Source organism: Heteronotia binoei, chromosome 9, assembly GCF_032191835.1.
Source record: "Heteronotia binoei isolate CCM8104 ecotype False Entrance Well chromosome 9, APGP_CSIRO_Hbin_v1, whole genome shotgun sequence".
Classification (NCBI taxonomy): domain Eukaryota; kingdom Metazoa; phylum Chordata; class Lepidosauria; order Squamata; family Gekkonidae; genus Heteronotia; species Heteronotia binoei.
The window spans coordinates 36,674,020-36,694,963 of NC_083231.1; the positions used below are offsets into that span (position 1 = coordinate 36,674,020).

Sequence of the window (20,944 nt, forward strand, 5' to 3'; positions counted from 1 at the left end):
AGTTCCCGGCGATCTTGCGGAGGGCCGCCAGATAGTCGGCGGCCGATTCTCCTGCCGCCTGGTCCCTCCTGTGGAACAGGAATCTGCGAGCCACCCGGGAGGGCTGCGGCAAGAAGTGGCCCGTGAGGAGTCGGATGATCTCCTCGTAGGATTTCTCCGCCAGGTGGGCGGGCGCCGAGAGACCCTTTGCGATCTCGAACGTGGCGGGCCCGCATACGCTCAGGAGAACATCCCTCTTTGCTCCGGCGTCGGTGACCTTGTTGGCCCGGAGGTAGAACTCGACCCGTTCCGAGTAGGACTCCCAGCCCTCTGGATTTGCAGGGTCGAAGGCCTCGAGGTAGCCGGTGATTCCGCCCTGGTTGGCCATGGTGGCGGCGGCGGTCGCGACCGGTCGTTCGTTGCCCACGATCTCCGTCGTAGCCGATAAGGCTAGGATCCCATCCTCGTCGCCAGTGTAACGTACTCGAAGCGGAGACGAGAGTAGGGCAACATGGTTTATTAGGAGCACGTTGCAAGACAGCGAACACGCGGGCCGGGTCCCACTTATATACAATCCCGGGTACAACCTACAGGGTTGGACAGGCCAATCCTGACCCGTTGAACTTCCCGCCACAGCTGTTGATAGGCGGGGAGATTCGCGCCCTGCGCTGGGGCTTCCGGGACGGCCCAGTTGCCCCTGCGCCTGGTCGCATATTATTTACTAATACACTACACCTTAGCTTCCCTTTCAAGGACAACTACTGCGAGAGTTATGGCTGACCCATGTCCAATGCAGCAGCTGCAAGTGGAGGAGTGGAGAATCAAACCCAGTTCTCCCAGATAAGAGTCCACACACTTAACCACTACACCAAACTGGCTCTCAGGGAGAACTGACATATGCAAAGAAGCTGCCCACTGTATCCATCAGATGCAACTGGACAGGACCTCCCTGGCATACATTTTCCATGTTGCATACAAAGCCCTTTCAGATCATTCTGGCAGATGCAGTAGGTTAAGCTCTTGTCTTAACATGAGAAGCAGCTGTCGGACACAGGGCCAGACTACATGTGAAGTTGGAGATCTGCATCAGTTTGTCAGACATGTAATTTTACTGCAAAAAAGCAACTCTCCCCACCACCACCACCCCCAGAAAAACCACACACACACTAGATGGCAGTCATGGCACAGAGAACATGGCATTAATTCTTCCCTCTATGCCCCTGACCTAATTAAAATGCCCTAATCAGGGCTGCTTTTAGTCCAGATAGGGAAAAAGACAGGCACAATATTATGCCTGTCTTATTTCTCTATCAGGGTGTTTTTAAAAAGCCCAGGGGAGACATTTTTGTTTGGGGAAAATGGCATAGAGGTGGAAGAGTTAACTTCTCCTGCAGTACTGTAGCCCTCCTCTGTGTTCCTCCCCTTTCCTCCTAGCAGCTTCTTTTATAGATAAATTACATGCTATAAAAACAAGATCTGATCACAGATCCGTACTGCCATGTGTAGCTTTGCCCCAAAAGCAGCTGACCTGGCTTGCAAGTTTGTACAGGGACTCTGGTTCCTACAAACCTAACAGGCCTGCTCACAAATTTCTCCCTTGCCAGAGCATAGAGAAGACGCACAGGCCAAGTCTCTGTCTGACATCTGTCAAATTTCAGGTTGCGAAAAAGTCTTCGCTTTTGCCATACCTAAGGTTGGGCCAAGGTAGCTGACACTGTTTTGGCAAGGATATTATGCTGTTAAGATGGGTTTTTTTAAAGCCTTCCCTGCTTCTTATTGCTCCCCTCCCCTTTAATATTAATTGCTACTTCATCTCCCTGTACTATTTTCTGAAACCTCCCTTAATGGAATTTATGGAGTCACCTCCCCCGAGTCCTGCTGGAGGCAGCTGACAAGTTAAAAAATACCATAAAACCATAACAAATATAATAAATTATAACTATAAAACAAGCCATTAATAAAAAGCCAGGGGCATGAAAACAACATAAAACAACCTCTAAGCATCCTAAAAGAATATTCATAAAGTAGACCTCGGACCTGAAGCAGACCATAAAGCAGCTTAAAAAAAACCCCGTTGATTAAAAGCCTGAGTAAAAATAAATGTTTTGACCTTCCACTTGTCCTTTTATCTTCTGGTAGAAGCTTGGTCTGACAATGTCTTTAATATTCACTCATAAACTTTTACTATGCAATTGTAATTGATCAGTAATGGTTTTGTTCATATTAAATCTCTGCACACAGGAAAATGTATTCAAAAGGTCTGTGCTGGTACACTGTCACATCTCCTGCCACACCTTGCTGCCAGTTCTTGTCCTGCACAATAGCTCTTCTATTATGTTTATAAGCTACAGCCCTTTCTTTGCAAGCATAGTGTCGACTTCAGAGGATATCACTACACCATATTTGTATGTTGTTGGACTAAGAAAATGGGCTTGCACTGCTGTGCCTTGCCTGATGCCCTGGAGTTGGAAGAGATCCCAAGGGTTGTGACCATGTGACCATGCCATTCATGATCATCTCCATGCTAAAATTTCATGAGTAAATCAGAGACACTTAGAATCAGGAAGAATGCCTTTTATCAGACAGTTTTAAACTATTTCTATCAGGGATGTCAAACTCAATTTTTATGAGGGATGGATCTGACATAAATGAGACTTTGTCAGGCTGGGCCATGTGTATCATAAAATGTAATGCCAGATAGCAGAGATATAAACTTTATAAAGGACACACACAGATTAAAAAAAAACACCTTAAAATAAAATATGCATAAAAGATTAGCACTTTTGCAAAAGTTTATTAACAGTTTCTGATAACTGACACATCTTGCTCTGAATTATTGCATCAAAAACTGGAGACAGTGTCTGTGTTATAGTAATTTTGAGTATGCTGTTCAGGTGCATGTCTGTAAATTGCAAACCTACTTTTGATTTATTGACATTTATTTCAAAAGGCAAAAGAAGGGGACAGCAAAAGATGAGATGGCTGGACAGTTTTACTGATGTAACTAACACAAATTTGAGCAGACTTCGGAGGATGGTGGAAAACAAGAGTGCCTGGCATGACTGGTCCATGGGGTCACAAAGAGTCAGATTCGACTGTGCGACTGAACAACAATTACAGAAATCTCATGGTCAATGCTTTGAGCCTGAGACCCAGGGGAAAACATGAAATGGCTGGGTATTGCAAGCTTTTGTACATAGGTCGCTTCATGTGCTGGTCAGCCAATGGCGAAAACAGAAGCCTGGTCAGCCAATGGAGAAAACGGAGGCTTTGCTCTGTTGCTCCTGTACGATTGAGCAAGTCTGGCAAAGCAAGCTGTGATGCAAAAGGAAGCAAGAGAGAGAAGGGAGCAGATGATAGTTACTTGCAGGCCTGATAGGAGCCCTCTGGGGGCCTGATCCAGCCCTCAGGCTGCACATTTGACACCCTTGACTTCTATCCTTATCCCAGGCTAGCCTGAGCTCAGAAGCTAAGCAGAGTTGACCCCGGTAAGCTCTTGGATGAGAGACTGCCAAGGAAATCCAAAGTTGCCGTGCAGAGGCAGGCAATGGCAAACTTCCTCTGTATGTTGCTTGCTTTGAAAACTCTACAGGGTCACCATAGGTTAGCTGTGATTTGATGGCTGCTTATTAAGGGTGGGCACGAACCAGGAAAATGCAGTTTTTAGCAGCCAAACAAACTGGTTTGGTTCATGAGATTTGTGACCTGGCAAAACAAATCTTGTGCAAGCTGGAGACATCTAACTCACAGGAGATCGCCAGCTGGCTCGCCTCTACCTGCCCTTCAAGTTTGGTGAGGATTAGTGAGGACTAAGCACAGACAATCTGTCTGGAAATGCATCTGCTCATGAACCAGCACAAACCTCCACAAAAAGCTTGACATTTTGTGGAAAGTTTGTGCCAGTTGACCTGCCACAAGCTTCACTTTGCGAACCATGAACCAGCCAAACTTCGTCATGAACTTTAGTCTGTGAGCCAGTTTGTGCACAGTCCTACTCTTTACACATTTTTATCCTGTTCTTCTTGCCACCAGTGACAACTTGTTTAAAGTTATTTATAATGTTTCTTAGAAGCCAGAAAGAAATGAATGATTGAGCCCCTTGCTCATCCCTGTTACCATGCCTGTGCCAGTGCACCTAAAACTTATGTAAGGGCTGGTGAACTTCTGGTCTGGAGCAACCATAAACTTGACTGATCTTGCAGCAAGAATTGGTCAGCTTGCTTACGTATGTGACAGTGCCAAATATGTTGAAGTTATTTTTGTAACAAAAAGTCTAGAAGATATTCCAAACAAAAGTGTGTATATGGGAGTTTGCTTTAAAACCCCAGAGAGGGAAGGGAAGAGCGTTTTCTTCTGTGTTTTAAGTTTACTGAAGTGTGATAGGCCTCCCTTGTTTAATAGGAAGGTTTCAGGTTAGGGAGAGAGTTTTGGTGACTCCCTATAAGTGGTAAGGTGGTAAGAGGTTGGAACCTTAGTTCCTGTTGGGGCTTTAGTGTTAAGTGTTCTTAATTTTCAGTATTGTTTCTTTTTTCTTTTATTTAATAGAATAACCACATAACTTTTAGCTAACAGCTACTTTAGTTTGGCTGTGATTTTCATAGTTTAATACAGTTTGCTTTAGTTTACTCTAGGCTAAAAAGCCGGTTTGAAGAAATATATAAGATGTCTACGCAATACAAAATTATCACATGGAACTGCAAAGGCCTCAACAACCAAATCAAACTTAGACATATCAATAATTTGCTTTATAAGGAACGTGCTAATATTGTATTTCTACAGGAAACCCACCAAAAAACCAAACTTACACAATTTCTGAAATCCTTTGGCTTGGAATGTTTGAGAAAACCATGAGGATTTCAGAAATTGTGTAAGTTTGGTTTTTTGGTGGGTTTCCTGTAGGAATACAATATTAGCATGTTCCTTATAAAGCAAATTTAATGCAAGTATTAATTATTATTATAAAAATCATCAAGTATTATGATTTGCCTTTCATCCAACTGCATTAATCAGAAAATCTTTCATTCATCACCTATAAATTTCATATGTCAAGCAATAAATATTTTAGAGTAAAGAAAAACAATATCAGAAATTCCTTATTCACACAACTCAATCATAATAGTTTTACCAAGTCTATTTCATAACAGTAATGATAATAGGATTAAAATAACTATATATAACTTGGCTTGCTTTCAGCCATCAAAAACCTTTGTATAACATTGCACTCATTTAATTTATTTAACCTAATAAGAAGTCAGTTAAAATTTTTTATGTATTTTGTGTTTTACAGTTTCTCCTTAAACACTTTACATTAACACCATTCGTTTGCTGTCTTGTATTTGCTGGCAGTCATTAGTTCAGATTGCTGCAGTAGAAAGTAGATCCTCTGTTGTTGGCAAGAAGGCACGTAAGTCTCCTTCTTCCTTTCGTGTCAGTTTTATATTAAGATAGTCCAGAAGCAGTTTCCCTGTCTCGATGTCTGATGCTTTAAACAACGTGCCTCCTTTATATACATGTATGTCGGATACAGGGCTCCATCTAAACCTTATGCTTTCATTGTAGAGCTTAGTGGCAAAATTTTTAAATTTTTTTCTTTTCTCAAGTGCCTCAGCCGGCAGATCTAAAAGAACTGTCACTTTTTGCTCTTCAAAGATAAGAGAACCTTGTCTTCTAGCCTCCTGAAGTATCTTCTCCCTTGTCTTAGGGTATATGAATTGAGCTAAAATGTCTCTCGGTCTTCCATTTAGCGCCATCGCTAACGGCCCCAAGCGCATTGCCTTAGCAATGGCAGGGGCTGAACTGCTTTCTTGTGCAAACACCCTGGCTAGCCATTTTGATAAGAATGTTGCCGTGTAAATATTTTCCTCCACACCTTCTTTAATCCCTCAAAACTTCAAGTTTAGTGCCCTCCAACGATTTTCTAGAGCTATCACTCTGGTGTTAAGTAGGGATTCTTTAGCCTTTACCTGTTTTAATTCTGCTTGTAGTGCCAATGTTATTTCGGCGGTACATTCCGCCATTTTGGCTGTTATCTCAAGATCGCTTGCCACCTCCTCCACCCTCTCATTAATAGGAGCTAATAATCCCTCTACTGTTTCTCTGAAGCAGATTTGTATGTCCTCCCTCAGTTGGTTTAAGTGCCTCCTACAAATTGGGGCATCATCCATATTGAGTTGTTTATTACTGGGAGAATTCTGCCCGGGCGCCATGTTTGGGCCTGCAGAGGGAGAACAGCTGGGTTGCGCAGGGGGAGAGTTAGACGAAAAGAAGACTCTTACCGAAGGTGAGGCTTCAGTAGCAGCTTTTGCTGTGGATTTTGCTCTAACCTTTGCCTTGACTTTTGCTTTTAGAGGTTTTCCCATCTGGGACCGGATTTGGAGCTTGCAATTTAGCTGTAGCCCCCAGATTTAGCCGGGAAGGTTGAGGAGCTTCACTAAGATGCATCCACCATTGCTCAGCGACACCCTGACCCTCCATGCATAGTTCTTTCTAAGGGTACCATATTTTTCCCATGCCCTAAATTTCAGGCTGTGGTCCCAGTTCCAACAATGGTGAAATGTTATGCCAGTCAAAGAGGTAGTGTGTGTTAAAATACTCCTATTGAACTCAATGGAGAAACAAACCCTCCTGCATTGTCTCCCACTCTATCTATACAGCCATGATGCAGGATTGGGAACTCTGAAAAAGCACTTTGCACAACCAGCTGAGAACATAGCTCTTTTAGAACATTGCCCTGTTCAGAATCCTGATACAGCACTTCAAAAATACTTATCGAACTTGTCCATCCACTCCTTCAACTTAGGATGCAATAACAATGAACCCCACAAAGGAAGAGAGGGGTGTCTCCATGCTTTCAAGTCTCCCATATATACACACATCTCTCTCTCCACTCCCTGCTCCATTACTGGCTTAACAATTTCCCTTCTGCCACAGTGTTAATAATATAATAACTTTTTATTTGTATCCCACCCTCCCCGCAAGCAGGCTCAGGGCGGCTCACAGCACATGAATACAGTATACAATAAAACCATGTGCAGTCAATTATAAATTCATATACAATTCAATATAAAATCATCCTTAAAAACATTAAAATTACATTAGAGTTAAGATTATGGTGCTATAATTAAGATCTTTCATAAATTCCAGTGATTAGAACATAAAACATAGGACGTATCCAACAGGACTTTCTGGCTCGGTTTATGTGAAGGCTGTTTTAAAGAGGTGGGTCTTACAGGCCCTGCGGAATTGATCTAAGCATCGCAGGGCCCGTACCTCCTCCGGGAGTTGGTTCCACAGTAGGGGGGCCGCTACAGAGAAGGCCCGATCCCGGGTGGACTTCAATCTGGCCTCCTTTGGCCCAGGGATATTCAGCTGGTTCTTACCAGCTGACCTCAGTGCTCTCTGGGGTTCATGCGGGGAGAGACGGTCCCTCAGGTCCCTTAAGCAGGGTCACTCAGGAAGCCACAGAGTAAATATGCACTACCCAGAGGGCAGGCTGCCCATGAAACCCCACATAGAGGGAGGCTTCAACCACACAGTAATGAAGAAAACAGTGAGCATACCAACACTGATGGGCATGACGTACTGCACTCTCACCACAGCGACTGCTAGCAATAATTTTTTTTTTTACCTTGCCAGGCTTAAAGTTCCACCACACACAGCTCCACAGGGAAAGACTGCAGGCCAAGTTCCATTGAGGAGTGTCTCAATGACTGCAGGAAGTCTCCACACACACCCCGCCCCCCACATTCATTCACTAACACCTGTTGAGGATCTTGAACCTGCAGACGACTTATTACAGAAACTATTGACTATTGCCCATCAATAGTTTGAAGGCAGTCTTCCAACAGGTGTAGAGGCAAGGATAGCCCATATTCCCACTGCCATGTATGTTATGAGTAAGGCCTGAACAAAGAGCAGCTGCTGCAGTGATCAACAGGCAGCCACATACCCCACTGCATTGTGGGTCTGCCAACTTTAATACTTGAAGATAAGGAAAAATCCACTTAGTACCCTGCTGTGTGTGGTTATAGTTTGCCAAGGGACAAGACTGGTCCCCATTCATCCGACTTTCATTCAGAGCTCCATTCTGGACGCTGTGCAATAAAAGTTTACTGTTTCACTGTGTTGTGATCTTTCCATATTCCTTATTGTGTCTCACTTCTGCAGGCTTCAGGATGGGATTCTCACTGGGAGAACGGACCAGAAAATCCTTCAGTCTGGTTACTGTTAATGCAACAAGGGGCAGGAGCCAAGAACTTTATTTGCAGGTGTGATAAAATCATAGGAATAAGTTCCATCCATGAAATGGATAATAGGTGTACCGTGATAAGCAGCAGCAGGTAGAGAAAATCTGACTTAATGGAACACAGGAGAACTATGGCTAAATGGAAGGAGGGTAAGGAAAATGACAGGCAAACATATTAGGTACACGCCTATGCAGTGACCATAACTAGAATCTGAATATGAGCTTCATATATGATTAACTTATTCCATTCCAAAGGGCTAGGGATTTGTTTTTCATCTATTCAGTAATACGTTTATAGCTCATTTCATCATTAGAACTAATGGGGAATTCCATATGCCCATGATGTGTCTGTGTCTATGCACTCCTGTGGCTGTATGACTAGAGACGGTTTTGGATAAAGGACAATATTCATGAAGGGGGTTTGAGATACCTCCATGCTAAATCCCTTTGAGGTTACATTTATGCCTTTCCAAAGTGTTGTGTACTAGATACTGTGTTGAATGGGGGTTGCTTGTTCCTGCCTGGCTCATTAGAGCCTTTTATGACTGAGCTTGGGGACACTGAAACAATGCGAAGCAGGATCCAAATCTCTGCTTCCCCAGACCAATAGCTAGCCTCCTGCTGGTACAAATGATCCAATGACGTTCAAGCACAGGAACTTTGAGTGTATACAGTTGGCCCCGTTCTCCAGTCTTAGTTTAACTGCTGCCATGCTGTAATCACTAATAAAGAGCTGCGATCAACTCTACCTAAGTTTCCTCATGCATCGAACCTAGTACTTTTCAAAGAATATACTAAACACTGCTTACGCACATGGTGACAACATCATGTGAAATGATTCAGTTCAAACATTGACCAAATGTGGACTAGGACTCATGGTGCTCAAACATGCTTTCATACATCACCTTGGCAGTCCTCAAAACAGCCACATAAAGTTATCTCCACATTGTAGAGAAAGGAAGGCAGCTGAGAGAATATTTGCTTTCCTTTAGCTATCCAGAGCTCTGAGCTAAGAAGAGATTTGAACCAGGTAATTTCCGTACATGTCACAGCCACTACCGTACTCTAGCTCCAACACTTTCAGAGTCAAAAAGAGATACTCCATGAGATTAGGAACAGAAAAAATTAATTTATTTTTTTTAAATCTCACAAAACAGCTTTTATTTACATGATTTTATTGCAAATATTCACATAAACACTGATAGGTTTGATTTCTCTAGTTTAACTTTGATGTTCTTTATGCAGAGTCATCCTGATGAACTTTATTTAAAAAGCAAATCCAACCACATTTAAGAGGGAATGATACTGCAGGCTAAGTGGCCTTTCCCCATTATTTCCATTTAAAGTTCATAACTACAGCTTACAGTAACGAGTATTATTGGAGCCAGTCACTGACCTGAACTGCTAAACTGCAAGCATGTAGTTTCACACATGCAATGATTAACTATCTTATCTTAAAGACCTACCCATTCTGTGGGAGAGGAATCTATGACAATGGGAATATTTAAATGGCACAAGGGGAACCAGCAGTTCTTAGACACACAGCTCTGAAACCCTCAGACCAAGAAAACTACAACTTTAAGAACTGGTGAGCCCAAGTAAGCCAAGTGCTGTGCAGTTATAAAGCATCTTATTGTTATAGGATTCCCCCACTCCAGTATCTTTGCTTCTTTCTGCTGGGGGAGAGGAGCTGAAAGCTTGGGAAACAGCTTCACAATAACTAGTACAATTATAGTAGTAGCCAGTAATTTCCCAAGCACCATCAGATACTTCATTAATTATATTTGTTCACTCAAAACATAAATATTGCTTGGGTTACCCAAAGCCAATAGGGATTTGACTGTATCCTGTTCTTTGCATGGAATACAAAGTGGCACTAAAATGAGGTTCTACAAGAAACAGTATTTATGAATGCCACTCCCACTCCCCACTACAACAAAAACTACAGACCATTGCACTACAGGTCAACATGAACGAACAAAATGAGATTTCTCCTTTTTGGCCAAGTTATCATCCATATTATCAAAATATGCCACATCCATAATAAATAATACTTCTGTTTAACTTTCAGGAAAGGCAAAAGAAATCCTGTTAAATAAAGCACTGACTCTTACCTGCATATTTATTAGCATCACAATTAAGACTAAAGCTCCATTTGTTCTCTGACAACAGTTGTTTCGAATCTCAAAATAAAAGTCCTTTGTAATTTAAATCTCGAGCAATGCTAAAATGTGAAAAAGCGGAGTTCTGTATATTCTGTGCAAAATTCTGTTTCCACTAAGTGTGTGACTCCTCAGCTATGCAGCAGCAATTGAAGCATCATCTGCATGACGACCTTGTGGCTTTAGAAAGAGAGGAGGAAAAAATTAAGCAAATTAAAGTTGAAACAGCTTCAGCTATTCCAGTATTCACCTCACCCGCAACTGAAAATCCAATGCAGTCCTGTTTTACTTTGAATATATTTGTCAAAATTCTCTCTCTTTAATATATTTAAATGGAAGTAAACCCCACCATTCTCAAATAATTATAAACAAATATTAATAGGTTCAGGAGACAATGAAGCAGCAATTCAGACTATCATGTTAATCCTGTAAATGAGACAGATTCCATTAGTCAGAGGAAATGACAAAGTTTTCAGTCTGCAGCAGAACAGCTTGATTAAGGCTCAGTAGCATATTACAGACCAACAACAAGATACCTAATGAAAGGAGCTTTGACTCTCAAAACCTTATACCTTGAAATTTTTGTTGGTCTTTAAGGTGCTACTAGACTCAAAAATAGCCATAGTATGAGAGATTCCAATGAAAATGACAGAATGACAGATTCTGACAAAGTTTATGGGTTAACAGTAGAAGCTTCACCAGCTTGGAAAGGGAGCCAAACTTCCTATCCACTGAATTCTTCTCTAGCTTTGATGGTAAACCCAAGCCAGAGAAGAACTCTGCCCCTAGAACGCACTTGGGGGCAGGTGGAGGAATGGAAGGACAGCTGTAACAACTTTCCCACCACATCAATCCCTAGCAGCATGACAGATAATTTGGGGGTAGGGAAGGCTACACCTAAGACCCCTTGGCTATCCTGACATCACCAGGTACACCGTGGTGTTCTGAGTTCTATGAGAACCTGAGTTTTAGCTTGACTAAAATAAGCTTTCTGATTACTTATCCTTAATGCAAAGGTAAAAGCCAAGCAGATCCGGCAGGAGCAAGATCTAAGCAAAATGAAATGGAGACAGACTATATGGACATCCAAGCAAAAAAGAACTGTTTGGCTAGGTGGCCTATATTTCCCTTCAGAGAGACAGAAATTCACACAAATGATGCTATCTGTACTTCAGAACAACCTACTTTTCTGGGGGGGGGGGGTTGCATTCTCATAAATACACTCTTTGAGAAGTAAACAGGATTTTCATCTGCTCTCTATGTCATTTTGCAGAAGGTACAGAAGTGTGCCTGGATGTTTTTTATAGCAGGAACTCCTTTGCATATTAGGCCACACCTTCATGATGTAGTCAATCCTCCAAGAATTTACAGGGTTCTTAGTACAGGGCCTACTGTAAGCTCCAGGAGAATTGGCTACCTCAGGGGTGTGTGGCCCAATATGCAAAGGAGTTCCTGCTACAAAAAAGCCCTGAGTGTGCCATACAAATGGAAACTTTACCGCACAATCACAAATCATCCCAGCCCATTTTAAGAATCAAATCCAAAATCTGAAAAAGTAGAAGACAGTTACCAGAGGGTGCTGTATGGGATAGAAAGGCCATGCTAACGATTTCCTAAAATATATTTCCATCTCACACTCCCCCTGCCCCATTACCTGAAGCTGAAGTTGGTTAAAACTAACATAAAACTGAAGTGCTGGTCTACATAACTCAGCAATATTCCACTTCTTTAATACTTAAGTCTGCTGTTCTTAATTTTGTTTCAATCTGATCTCTTCTGTTAATGTGACAGGCAACAGCCCAACTCTTAATCTTGTCACACTAGCAAACAAACAGATTGCTGTAGTCAAATGGATAAAAGTGAACAAACTGAAACCAAACCCAGACAAGATGGAAATGATGCTGGTTGGGAAGGTAGAGCTCTTGAAGAACATTGTGTTCCCTACTTGAGGGGGTTCAGTTGACCTCTGCTGACTTGGTTAAGAGTCTATGGATCATAATGGATCTAGCACTGCTCCTAGAGAAGGAAATTTCTTGCAACTGCAATAAATGCATCCTTACAGCTCAGTCCAGCCTGCAAGATGGCCCCTTACCTTGATACTGCCAATCTGGCCACCTGGATCCATGCCATGGTAACCTCAGGACTACAGCCGTCTACATATATCTCCCCTTGAAGTCAATTCAGAGACTTCAAGTTGGAGTAGAATGCTGCAGTTTGAATCCTATCAGGAGCTAGACAGAGCATTCCTTTAAAGCAACAGTCAAAAACTGGATTCTGCAATCCACTGGCTGTCAACCAGTTATTAGGCTCAATTCAAAGTACTAGTTATCACATTCAAGGTCCTTCACGGCCTTACTCCCTCAAATCTGCAGGTCCACATCTCCCCCCCCCCCCCCCCTATGCTCTGCCATGACAGCTTCATTCATCTGAGCAGGGACTTTTGCAAATGCTTCCCTACAAATGGGCAAAATCAACAACTGCATTCTACACTTGCATTTTCTGTTGTGGCCTCCCAACTTTTGGAATGGCTTGCTTGACGAAGTCAAGAAGGCTCCCAAACTCCAGGCTTTCCACAACCTTTACAAAACTGAATTTTTTAGAACTTTTTACACAGGTAATAGGGTTCGACTGTAATGAAATGGTTCAGAAAGATGCTTTAGTAAAGGGATGTTGTTGTTAGCCATTCAGTTGTGTCCAACTCTTGGTGATTCTATGGGCCAACTCTCTCCATGTTTTCTGATCTTGTTGTCGGCATAGAAAATAATGCCTGATGAGGCATGAGGCAATGCAACTGACAGCTGCTGTCAAAGAGCTGTCAAGAAGATGGACTGAAGATGACCTGGCATATGAGAACTGGTTCTGGCCACATAGATGATGCAACAAGGTGAGGAATGCAGAACTGACTCAGAATGACTCAGCTGTTTCCTCATTGGTTCAGCAATTAACCACAAATGTATATAACTAGAACTGTGCTGAACCAGCTACCCTCTCACTATTATTGATTGTCTGGCGGAGCATTTTGTTGGAGAGCTGTATGTATTTGTATAATAAACCTTGTAAATAGTTTAAGTAGCACAGTGTGGAGTGGACTGTGTTGAACTATTCTTCATCGAGTGAATTGGAAAGGGCAAATATAGGCAGTTCACAAATCTGCTACTTTTCCACACCGATACTTGTACCTGTTTCTTTGAGTTGTTCCATGCTCAGGCTGGTGTTGACTTGTATCGTGTTCAGTCACTGTGTTCTTTGGCAGCCTGGTTTCCTTTTGCTACTAACCCACCCAAGCATAATTGCTTTTTGTCACCTTTGCTGTCCAAGGAAGCAAACTATACTACCAGGTCCTGTCTGCTACTCTGAGTATGCTCAAACTTTCTAATTTCTGCTTCATTTAGCAGGTCATGTTTAAACGGTCCTGTTGGTTTTTAAAAATCTGTTTCAGACTTCTGCTTGTTTTTACATTCTGCAATCCAAACTCTATTGCACTACTGGATGTCCCATCCTGTTGATCATAAAGACTTACACTGTGTAGTAAGTTTTGGTGTAAAAGGCAGATTATAAATAATGTACATAAATAAAAAATAAATAAGGTGCTAAGTAAACACAACACTACACCAAGGATCAAGGAGCACTGAGTGTTACACACTATCGGGTCTGGCACAGTCCACCATTCCAATTTACTGAACTTTAGAGCCAAAGAATAAATGAAATAGGGTCCCTGAAGGAAAAAGGCTCAGTTTTCGTTCTGTACAGAAGTTTAGGCTGAATATAGCCACAGAAAGATTAGGATTTAAGCACAGGTAAACTCACAGCTTCTTTCTCCTGGAGGCAGCGGGATTATGCCTCTCCTTGGCAGCTATAGCTGATGAGCGGAATAAAAGGTATATTGATTGTCAAAAGCTTATGAGCAACACCCATCCCTGTTGGCTGTGCTGCAATTAAGTACAAAGCAATTGTTGGCTATGAAGGGAGGATTAGTTTGGTTTTTACTATGTAGTTCACCAAAGAAGCATCACATTTTTCAGGGACTTAATTAACTCTGTCTGGACAGATCTCTCCCAAATGCCACTGACATGCCCCCTCTTTGCCACCACAGTAATAGCAACACAGCATGCATAAAGGTTTAAGATAAAAGGGAATTACTTCCATGCCGTAAAATGTGGGATGGGAAAAAGATATCCATTCACTAATTCCATTGTACAAGACTGAATGCATGTTGGGTCTTCCCGCAAAAGAGCAGTTGTCCTGAAACCAAATTCTGAAATCCTCCTAATGCAGTCAACAATCTCCATCCAAATGAGTGTTTAGGCAAATTGTAAGCTTCGCTGTTACATCCATAACTCTTGGCTAGCTATTGCATTGCCTTTTAAGAATGTAAGGCAGACTGACTATTCAAACATTTTCAGTCTTTTAAGAATGAAGTCTAGCAAGAGGAGCTCCAAATGGTCTTGCTGTTGTTATTGCGCCTTACCTTCACAAAAATGTGTGTTGGGATAAATCGTCTAAGTAGCTGGTTAGTGAAGTGTGGAAACCGTAACAGGTTGATGTTGAGCGACGGTAATTGCTGATAACCGGCCATGAGAGGGTAGAAGTTGTACAACATTTCTTGTTGAGTGCCAGGAAGAATACGTAACCTTATCTAAAAATGCCAAAAATAAAAGTACAAGGGTTTTGATTAGAATCCTTCCTTATCTTGAATATAGGACACAATCCAGAAAGTCCATTTTATACATTTTAGTATAACTACAACCAAAGTGTGTTTGAGGTGTTTGTATTATGGAAGACTGTTTCTTCTCCCCTTCTACTGAATGTTGTCCTCATAATATCAATCTTATAGCTATGTGCAAACACTTCCATGTATTCAGGAAAACATTAATGAATTAATAAAAATTAACAGCCTCCTATGCAAAACTCAAGCTGCTTTTTGTACTTTAGCACACAAGGTTTTGGTTTTCTGGGTATTTTCCCCTCCTGTGACATCCTATATTTAATCAAAAGCAGCTAAAATTCCAGTTCCCTTGAGCTGCTCAGATATCTGGAGTCAATTCACATATATAACACAAAGGTTAGTATTGCAGATGTAGATTTTATTCTGTAGCTTTTTAATTTGGTGTAAGGAAATCTTACATGCTAATACTCACTCTCACAATGCTCTAAGCATCTTTTGGCAAGCCTGAAAAGCACAGCTGAGTTCATGATGCATGTCTGAAAAATAGTTTGGCAAATTGCAAATTCCCTTGCCTCAACAAACATAAATAACTGGAGAATGGCAAACAAGAATTTTTAAACTTGAGTTGCAATTAAAAGATGTTTGTTATCAATGTCAATTACAACCATACAGTTGTGTTGCCTTAATTTGTTGAAACAACAAAAAAAGACTCCATGGATTCCTAACAGTGTTTCTTGCAGTTTTCCATACTCTTTGTTTCACAGGAAATGCAGATGAAGATTTGTTATAACATATGAATTAGCTATACAATTCTTTTTACATTGTCTGCAGTCCAAATTAGGAATGGGCACAAACTGAATTATGAACTGAAATTCATCACAAACTGCAGCCAGTTCGTGGTTCGCAAGCGTTGGTTTCTATCATCCCACCTCCCCAAATCTCCCAAGTGGTTTGTGATGACAGACACGCTAGCAAATATATGCTGCAGCAACTCACAAGTTAAATGAGAAGCTACTTAAATGCAGGGGTTTTTTGTTGCAGGAACTCCTTTGCACATTAGGTCACACATCCCTGATGTAGCCAATCCTCCAAGAGCTTACAATAGGTCCTGTAAGAAGAGCCCTGTAAGCTCTTGGAGGACTGGCTACATCAGGGGCGTGTGACTTAATATGCAAAGGAATTCCTACTACAAAGAAAGCCCTGCTTACATGCCTTCCCAGTTCACTTGCTGAGCTGTGCTGTCACAACTGCATGACCTAGCGAGTGAACTAAGAAGGCATTTAAATGCCTTCCCAGTTCACTTGCAAGTCCCACTGTGGCAGGGATGCAACTTTCAAAAGACATTTAAAGCTGGGTGAATTCACCACTTTGGGGTTAACTTGCTGGTTAGATTCCAACTCCTGACACCTAAAAAATTCTAATGCAGACTTTCAATGTTCTATATTAATCACTTCACAGTCCATACCTGCTTAAGACCAGAAAACATGAAGGCATCGCTGGGTTCCACTGACACTTCCAAGTCCTGAACTATATTAGTCTTATTCTGCAGGTGATATTTTACAGGTAAGGATTCTCTGACTCGACCAAATGAGGGCAGATCTTTTGGAATGAAAGCAGACACACACACAGTTCAAGCTTCCATTTCAGTTGTTTTGATCTCAAGTCAGCAAGAATATATTAACGCTACTTATTACATGCCTCACAAACCAAGTAAATGGCTTCCATGTTTTAAAAACAATGCTTGAGGGGAAATGATCAAAACAGAAGTAATCATGCAAACATTATGATGTAAAATGGGACTGAAGAAAAATACAAATCAGTTCTCTCTAACACAGACTTGCTGAAGTGCTGCAAGGCAAATTCCACCTGTCATTCATGTGTCACCTACTAGCATTAAGTTAAAAAAGCATCTCAGTGTGGATTAGAGAAAATGGAACTGGGATAGGTAAATTCAACATTTTGTTTTCATAAACATAAAGAGCACTAATGACACTTCACTTCTGTGGCAAGTCAACTGACATCAGGAGTCAGGCTGATCAACCTACCAGCCACTCTAATGCCATCAAGATTAACTGCCCTTTGTTGTACGCACACACACACATTCTATATACATAGAACAAAGTAGGACTCAAGTTTCACCTTTAAGACCAACAAAGTTTTATTCAGAACATTCTGAATAAAACTTTATTGGTCCTAAATTTTAATTTAAACTTTTATTTATACTTTTTATTTATATTTTATTTTACTTTTTATTTATATTTTAAAGGTAAAACTTGACTCCTACTTTGTTCTATTGCTTCAGACCAACACAGCCGCCCACTTGGATCATCCTATATACATACACACACATACACACACATATAACACCCCCTCCCCCCCCCAAAATGTAAAAATAGATCACAACGGTTGATATACGAGACTGGAAGCAGAACTGTATGAGTCCAAATAAACTGGATCCTAAGATCAGCAAGTTCTACTTGTTTACTTCTCCCTATCTGAAGAAGACCGCAGATACCCTGCCCTTCACTCTGAATCTCAGAGTGGCTTATAATCTCCTTTATCTTCCTCCCCCACAACAGACACCCTGTGAGATGGGTGGGGCTGAGAGAGCTCTCACAGAAGCTGCCCTTTTAAGGACAACGCTTGCAAGAGCTATGGCTAACGCAAGGCCATTCCAGCAGGTGCAAGTGGAGGAGTGGGGAATGAAACCTGGTTCTCCCAGATAAGAATCCGCACACTTAACCACTACACCAAACTGGGTCTCTGCTGTAGTTCGCCACACTATTCAAAAAATTGCTTCTGAAGCAATTTGAAACAGCGTGGAAATTTCAGACTCCACCCTCGCCAGGAAAAAAAAAAGCTGGTAACCCCAATGGTTTTTCAGAGGCCATATACTGGCAGTAATACAAGGCCTTTGTTTTTGGGCTGCCTTTCAGACTTAAAATAGTAAAGGGGTGACTTGCAAAAAGCAGGGATGGTGTGTACTTGATAGTGTGAAAGCCTCTTGCTAAGGTATAAAAGTTTATAATAATATAATAATAAAATTTTATTTATACCCTGCCCTCCCCGCCGAGGCAGGCTCAGGGCAGCTTACAAGGTATGGCAAAAGCCATGTTGAACAATAAAACAGTTATACAATTCAATACAATTTACCATAAATAAAAGTTTGCTGGATATTTCCTCCCCCCTTTTTGCCATCAAGTTGCAGCCAACTTAAGGTGACCCCGTAGGGTTTTCAAGGCCAGAGAAGTTCAAAGGTGGGTTGTCATCTGCATAACAACCCTGGACTTCCTTAGTGGTCTCCCACCAGATATGAAGAGATCAGGCTAACTTGGTTAGGGCTGGGCTGAATAACCTTAGACAAGTCATTTTCAACTCAGCCTATCATTTGCTTCTGGGACAAAGGATGTGATTTAAAAAAAAACAAAACCAAACAGGCAAATACTCTAACAAAGTTATTGTGTATTTTATTCCTGAGAGTCAGTGACACTAAAGAGGTCACTGCAATTAAACAAATGGGGTGTCTTCTTGTGAAAATGCTAGATATGGTGGGAACACACCACACAAGGTGGAATCATCATCCATCTTAGAGGAGTGCAAACCGGGAAGTAAAAGTACCTGGTTCATCTCATATTACTTTTGGCACATGGGAATGACAGGTGAGAGTACTTCAGAGTCTTTAGAGCAGAATGGGAGAGACCTGGAAAAGGGGGGAGGCAAAGGGAGAAAGCTTTGTGCTTTGTCCCTGAGCTGTGGCAATAAGGAAAGTATTCATTAGGTCTTCCCAGAATAAAAGTCTTACCATGAGCTTTCAGGGACTCAGTCTCATAAAACATTGCACATTTACATTACCTGCATTAACATGGAGTGGGATGCTTTCTGCAATCACGTGAGGAAGTGTGATCACAGTCCTAACAGGTATGCTCTTCACAGCTGAGTTCCTTTTAAATAACAAAGTATAAAAAGTATGTAAAAAATCCAGGTATCAGCTGTTGATAAACAGCAACCTCATTTTAGTAGTTCAAATGGAAATCAGTGTATTCGGTGAAATGCATGAGAGAAAAAGCACACAGAGCCAAACCTAGAGGACAGAGTGCACTGGACTGACAACCCTATAACTCAGGGGTGGCCAGTGGTAGCTCTCCAGATGTTTTTTGCCTACAACTCCCATCAGTCCCAGCCAGCATGGCCAATGGCTGGGGCTGATGGGAGTTGTAAGCAAAAAACATCTGGAGAGCTACCATTGGCCACCCCTGCTATAACTGATTATAACATTTAATCTAAAAGTGATCAAGGACACAAAAGTAAAGGAGGGGAGAGAGAGTTAGTCAGGGAACACTGCTCTTTCTTCAGTTTTAATATTCAAAATAACTTTTTCCTACTCCGTTCTGATTACAATCTTCGCCTTGTAGAAGCAACAACTCTAATTTTTTTAATATTCCAAATTCATAGAAAACATCCATTTCAGGCAAAAATCTTTCTGGCAAGGAAGAGTGAAACCTGGAGCAGAAAATCTATAGGATGTTCAGGGAGCTTGAATTTGAGTGTTTGAATTCCAATGACACACTATCTGCCTGAAACATAAGCATAGTGGAAGTCAGAAGGTCTCTGGAGGCTTCAGCAGACTTCCCCCACAAATTCCGAAATCTGGCCTCTACAAAGGCTTCCGTGTGCCCTGTTCTGACTACTGTCTTTAAAGGCATGTGCTCGGTATATACAGAGCAAAATAAATGCCTTATTGGTATTTTTCAGGTATTTATTCAGCCAAATCAGATTTTCTAATATGATTTGGCTACCGATCTAGCTGAGCCCAATTAAAAGCCAATATTATTAGGCTTTAATCTAGGCTCTGCTTCAGTCGCTGAAGCGGTGTGAGTTCACTCTCTTAACAATGACCTCACATTGCTTCTGGGTTCCTAAGTTCCCTTTAAATGGCTTTTGCAAAGCCAAGTCACATGTATGCCATGGCAGCAGCGTAACTTTGCAAGTCATGGATTTAAAATTTAAATACCTTACCTCCCCAAGTCGGTAGCAGTATGCCAAAGGCAAAGAGAACATGGTCTCTTCAAATATCTTCCCTTCACTCGCTGAGATGTGCTGCTGCTGCAGTGCAACTTGGGGAGGGAAGGGCAGGTGTTGAGTAACCATTATATCCTAATGGGACAGTCCCCATAGAGTACAATGGAGCCAAATAAATTCAGTGATACCATTTTATTCCCCAAACCCCAATATCATACCAATACTGGGATTCAGGAATATAGGTATATATCAATATTTTGAGTTTAGTACACCTGAACGCACAAAAGAACAATTCTTTGTGCACACCCCTAGTAGTGTCCTCATGGTCCTTATGGAGATACTAGAGATAGAAGGAGAACCTACAATATATGTCCAGGCAAGAGTAGGCATTGCTAAATAGCAGTGTCTGAAGAAAGACAGAGGATGGTCTTTTAAAAATAACTTGAGGTCTGGGTGCTCTATTCTTTGATAATTTTTCTGCTGTGTTTAAAATGATGTATTAAGTGGTTATTGCTCTGTGAGAGAAGCTCAGCTGTGTACCAAGATTATGAAACTTTTGCATCTATTACCGGTCAGCTGAATGGATATTTTTATCTCCATGAATAGCACCATCAGAAACTTTTTCATGTAGCTACCTGGAGAATTTGTAACAGAATTTTGGAGAGCAGTTTTGACTTATGGAAGTATGGATTTGGGAGTATGTTTGTATATTTTTGTGGAGTGTAATTTCTAATTGTACTATTGAAATTTCATTGCTTGCTGTGTATTTTGATATTGTATGAGAAGCGTCTGTTTGATATTATTATATATGATTACATGGTAAAGTATTAGTGAAGACTGTAATTTACTGGGGGTTTCCTATGCTTGAGTGAA

General features: G+C 41.4%; 1 protein-coding gene across 1 annotated transcript in view; it reads right to left on the reverse strand.

The window, feature by feature from the left end:
* Positions 1-9,333: 9,333 nt before the first annotated feature.
* The window catches only part of TRAPPC11 (trafficking protein particle complex subunit 11), a 41,598-nt gene continuing 29,987 nt past the window's right edge, over positions 9,334-20,944 (reverse strand). The window contains exons 27-30 of the mRNA XM_060246462.1: positions 18,905-18,993; positions 16,518-16,651; positions 14,855-15,022; positions 9,334-10,566 (exon numbers count right to left, since the gene is read on the reverse strand). Coding sequence (XP_060102445.1) covers positions 10,522-10,566; positions 14,855-15,022; positions 16,518-16,651; positions 18,905-18,993 — 436 coding nt within the window. The 3' untranslated portion in view covers positions 9,334-10,521. The remainder of the gene's footprint in view (positions 10,567-14,854; positions 15,023-16,517; positions 16,652-18,904; positions 18,994-20,944) is intronic.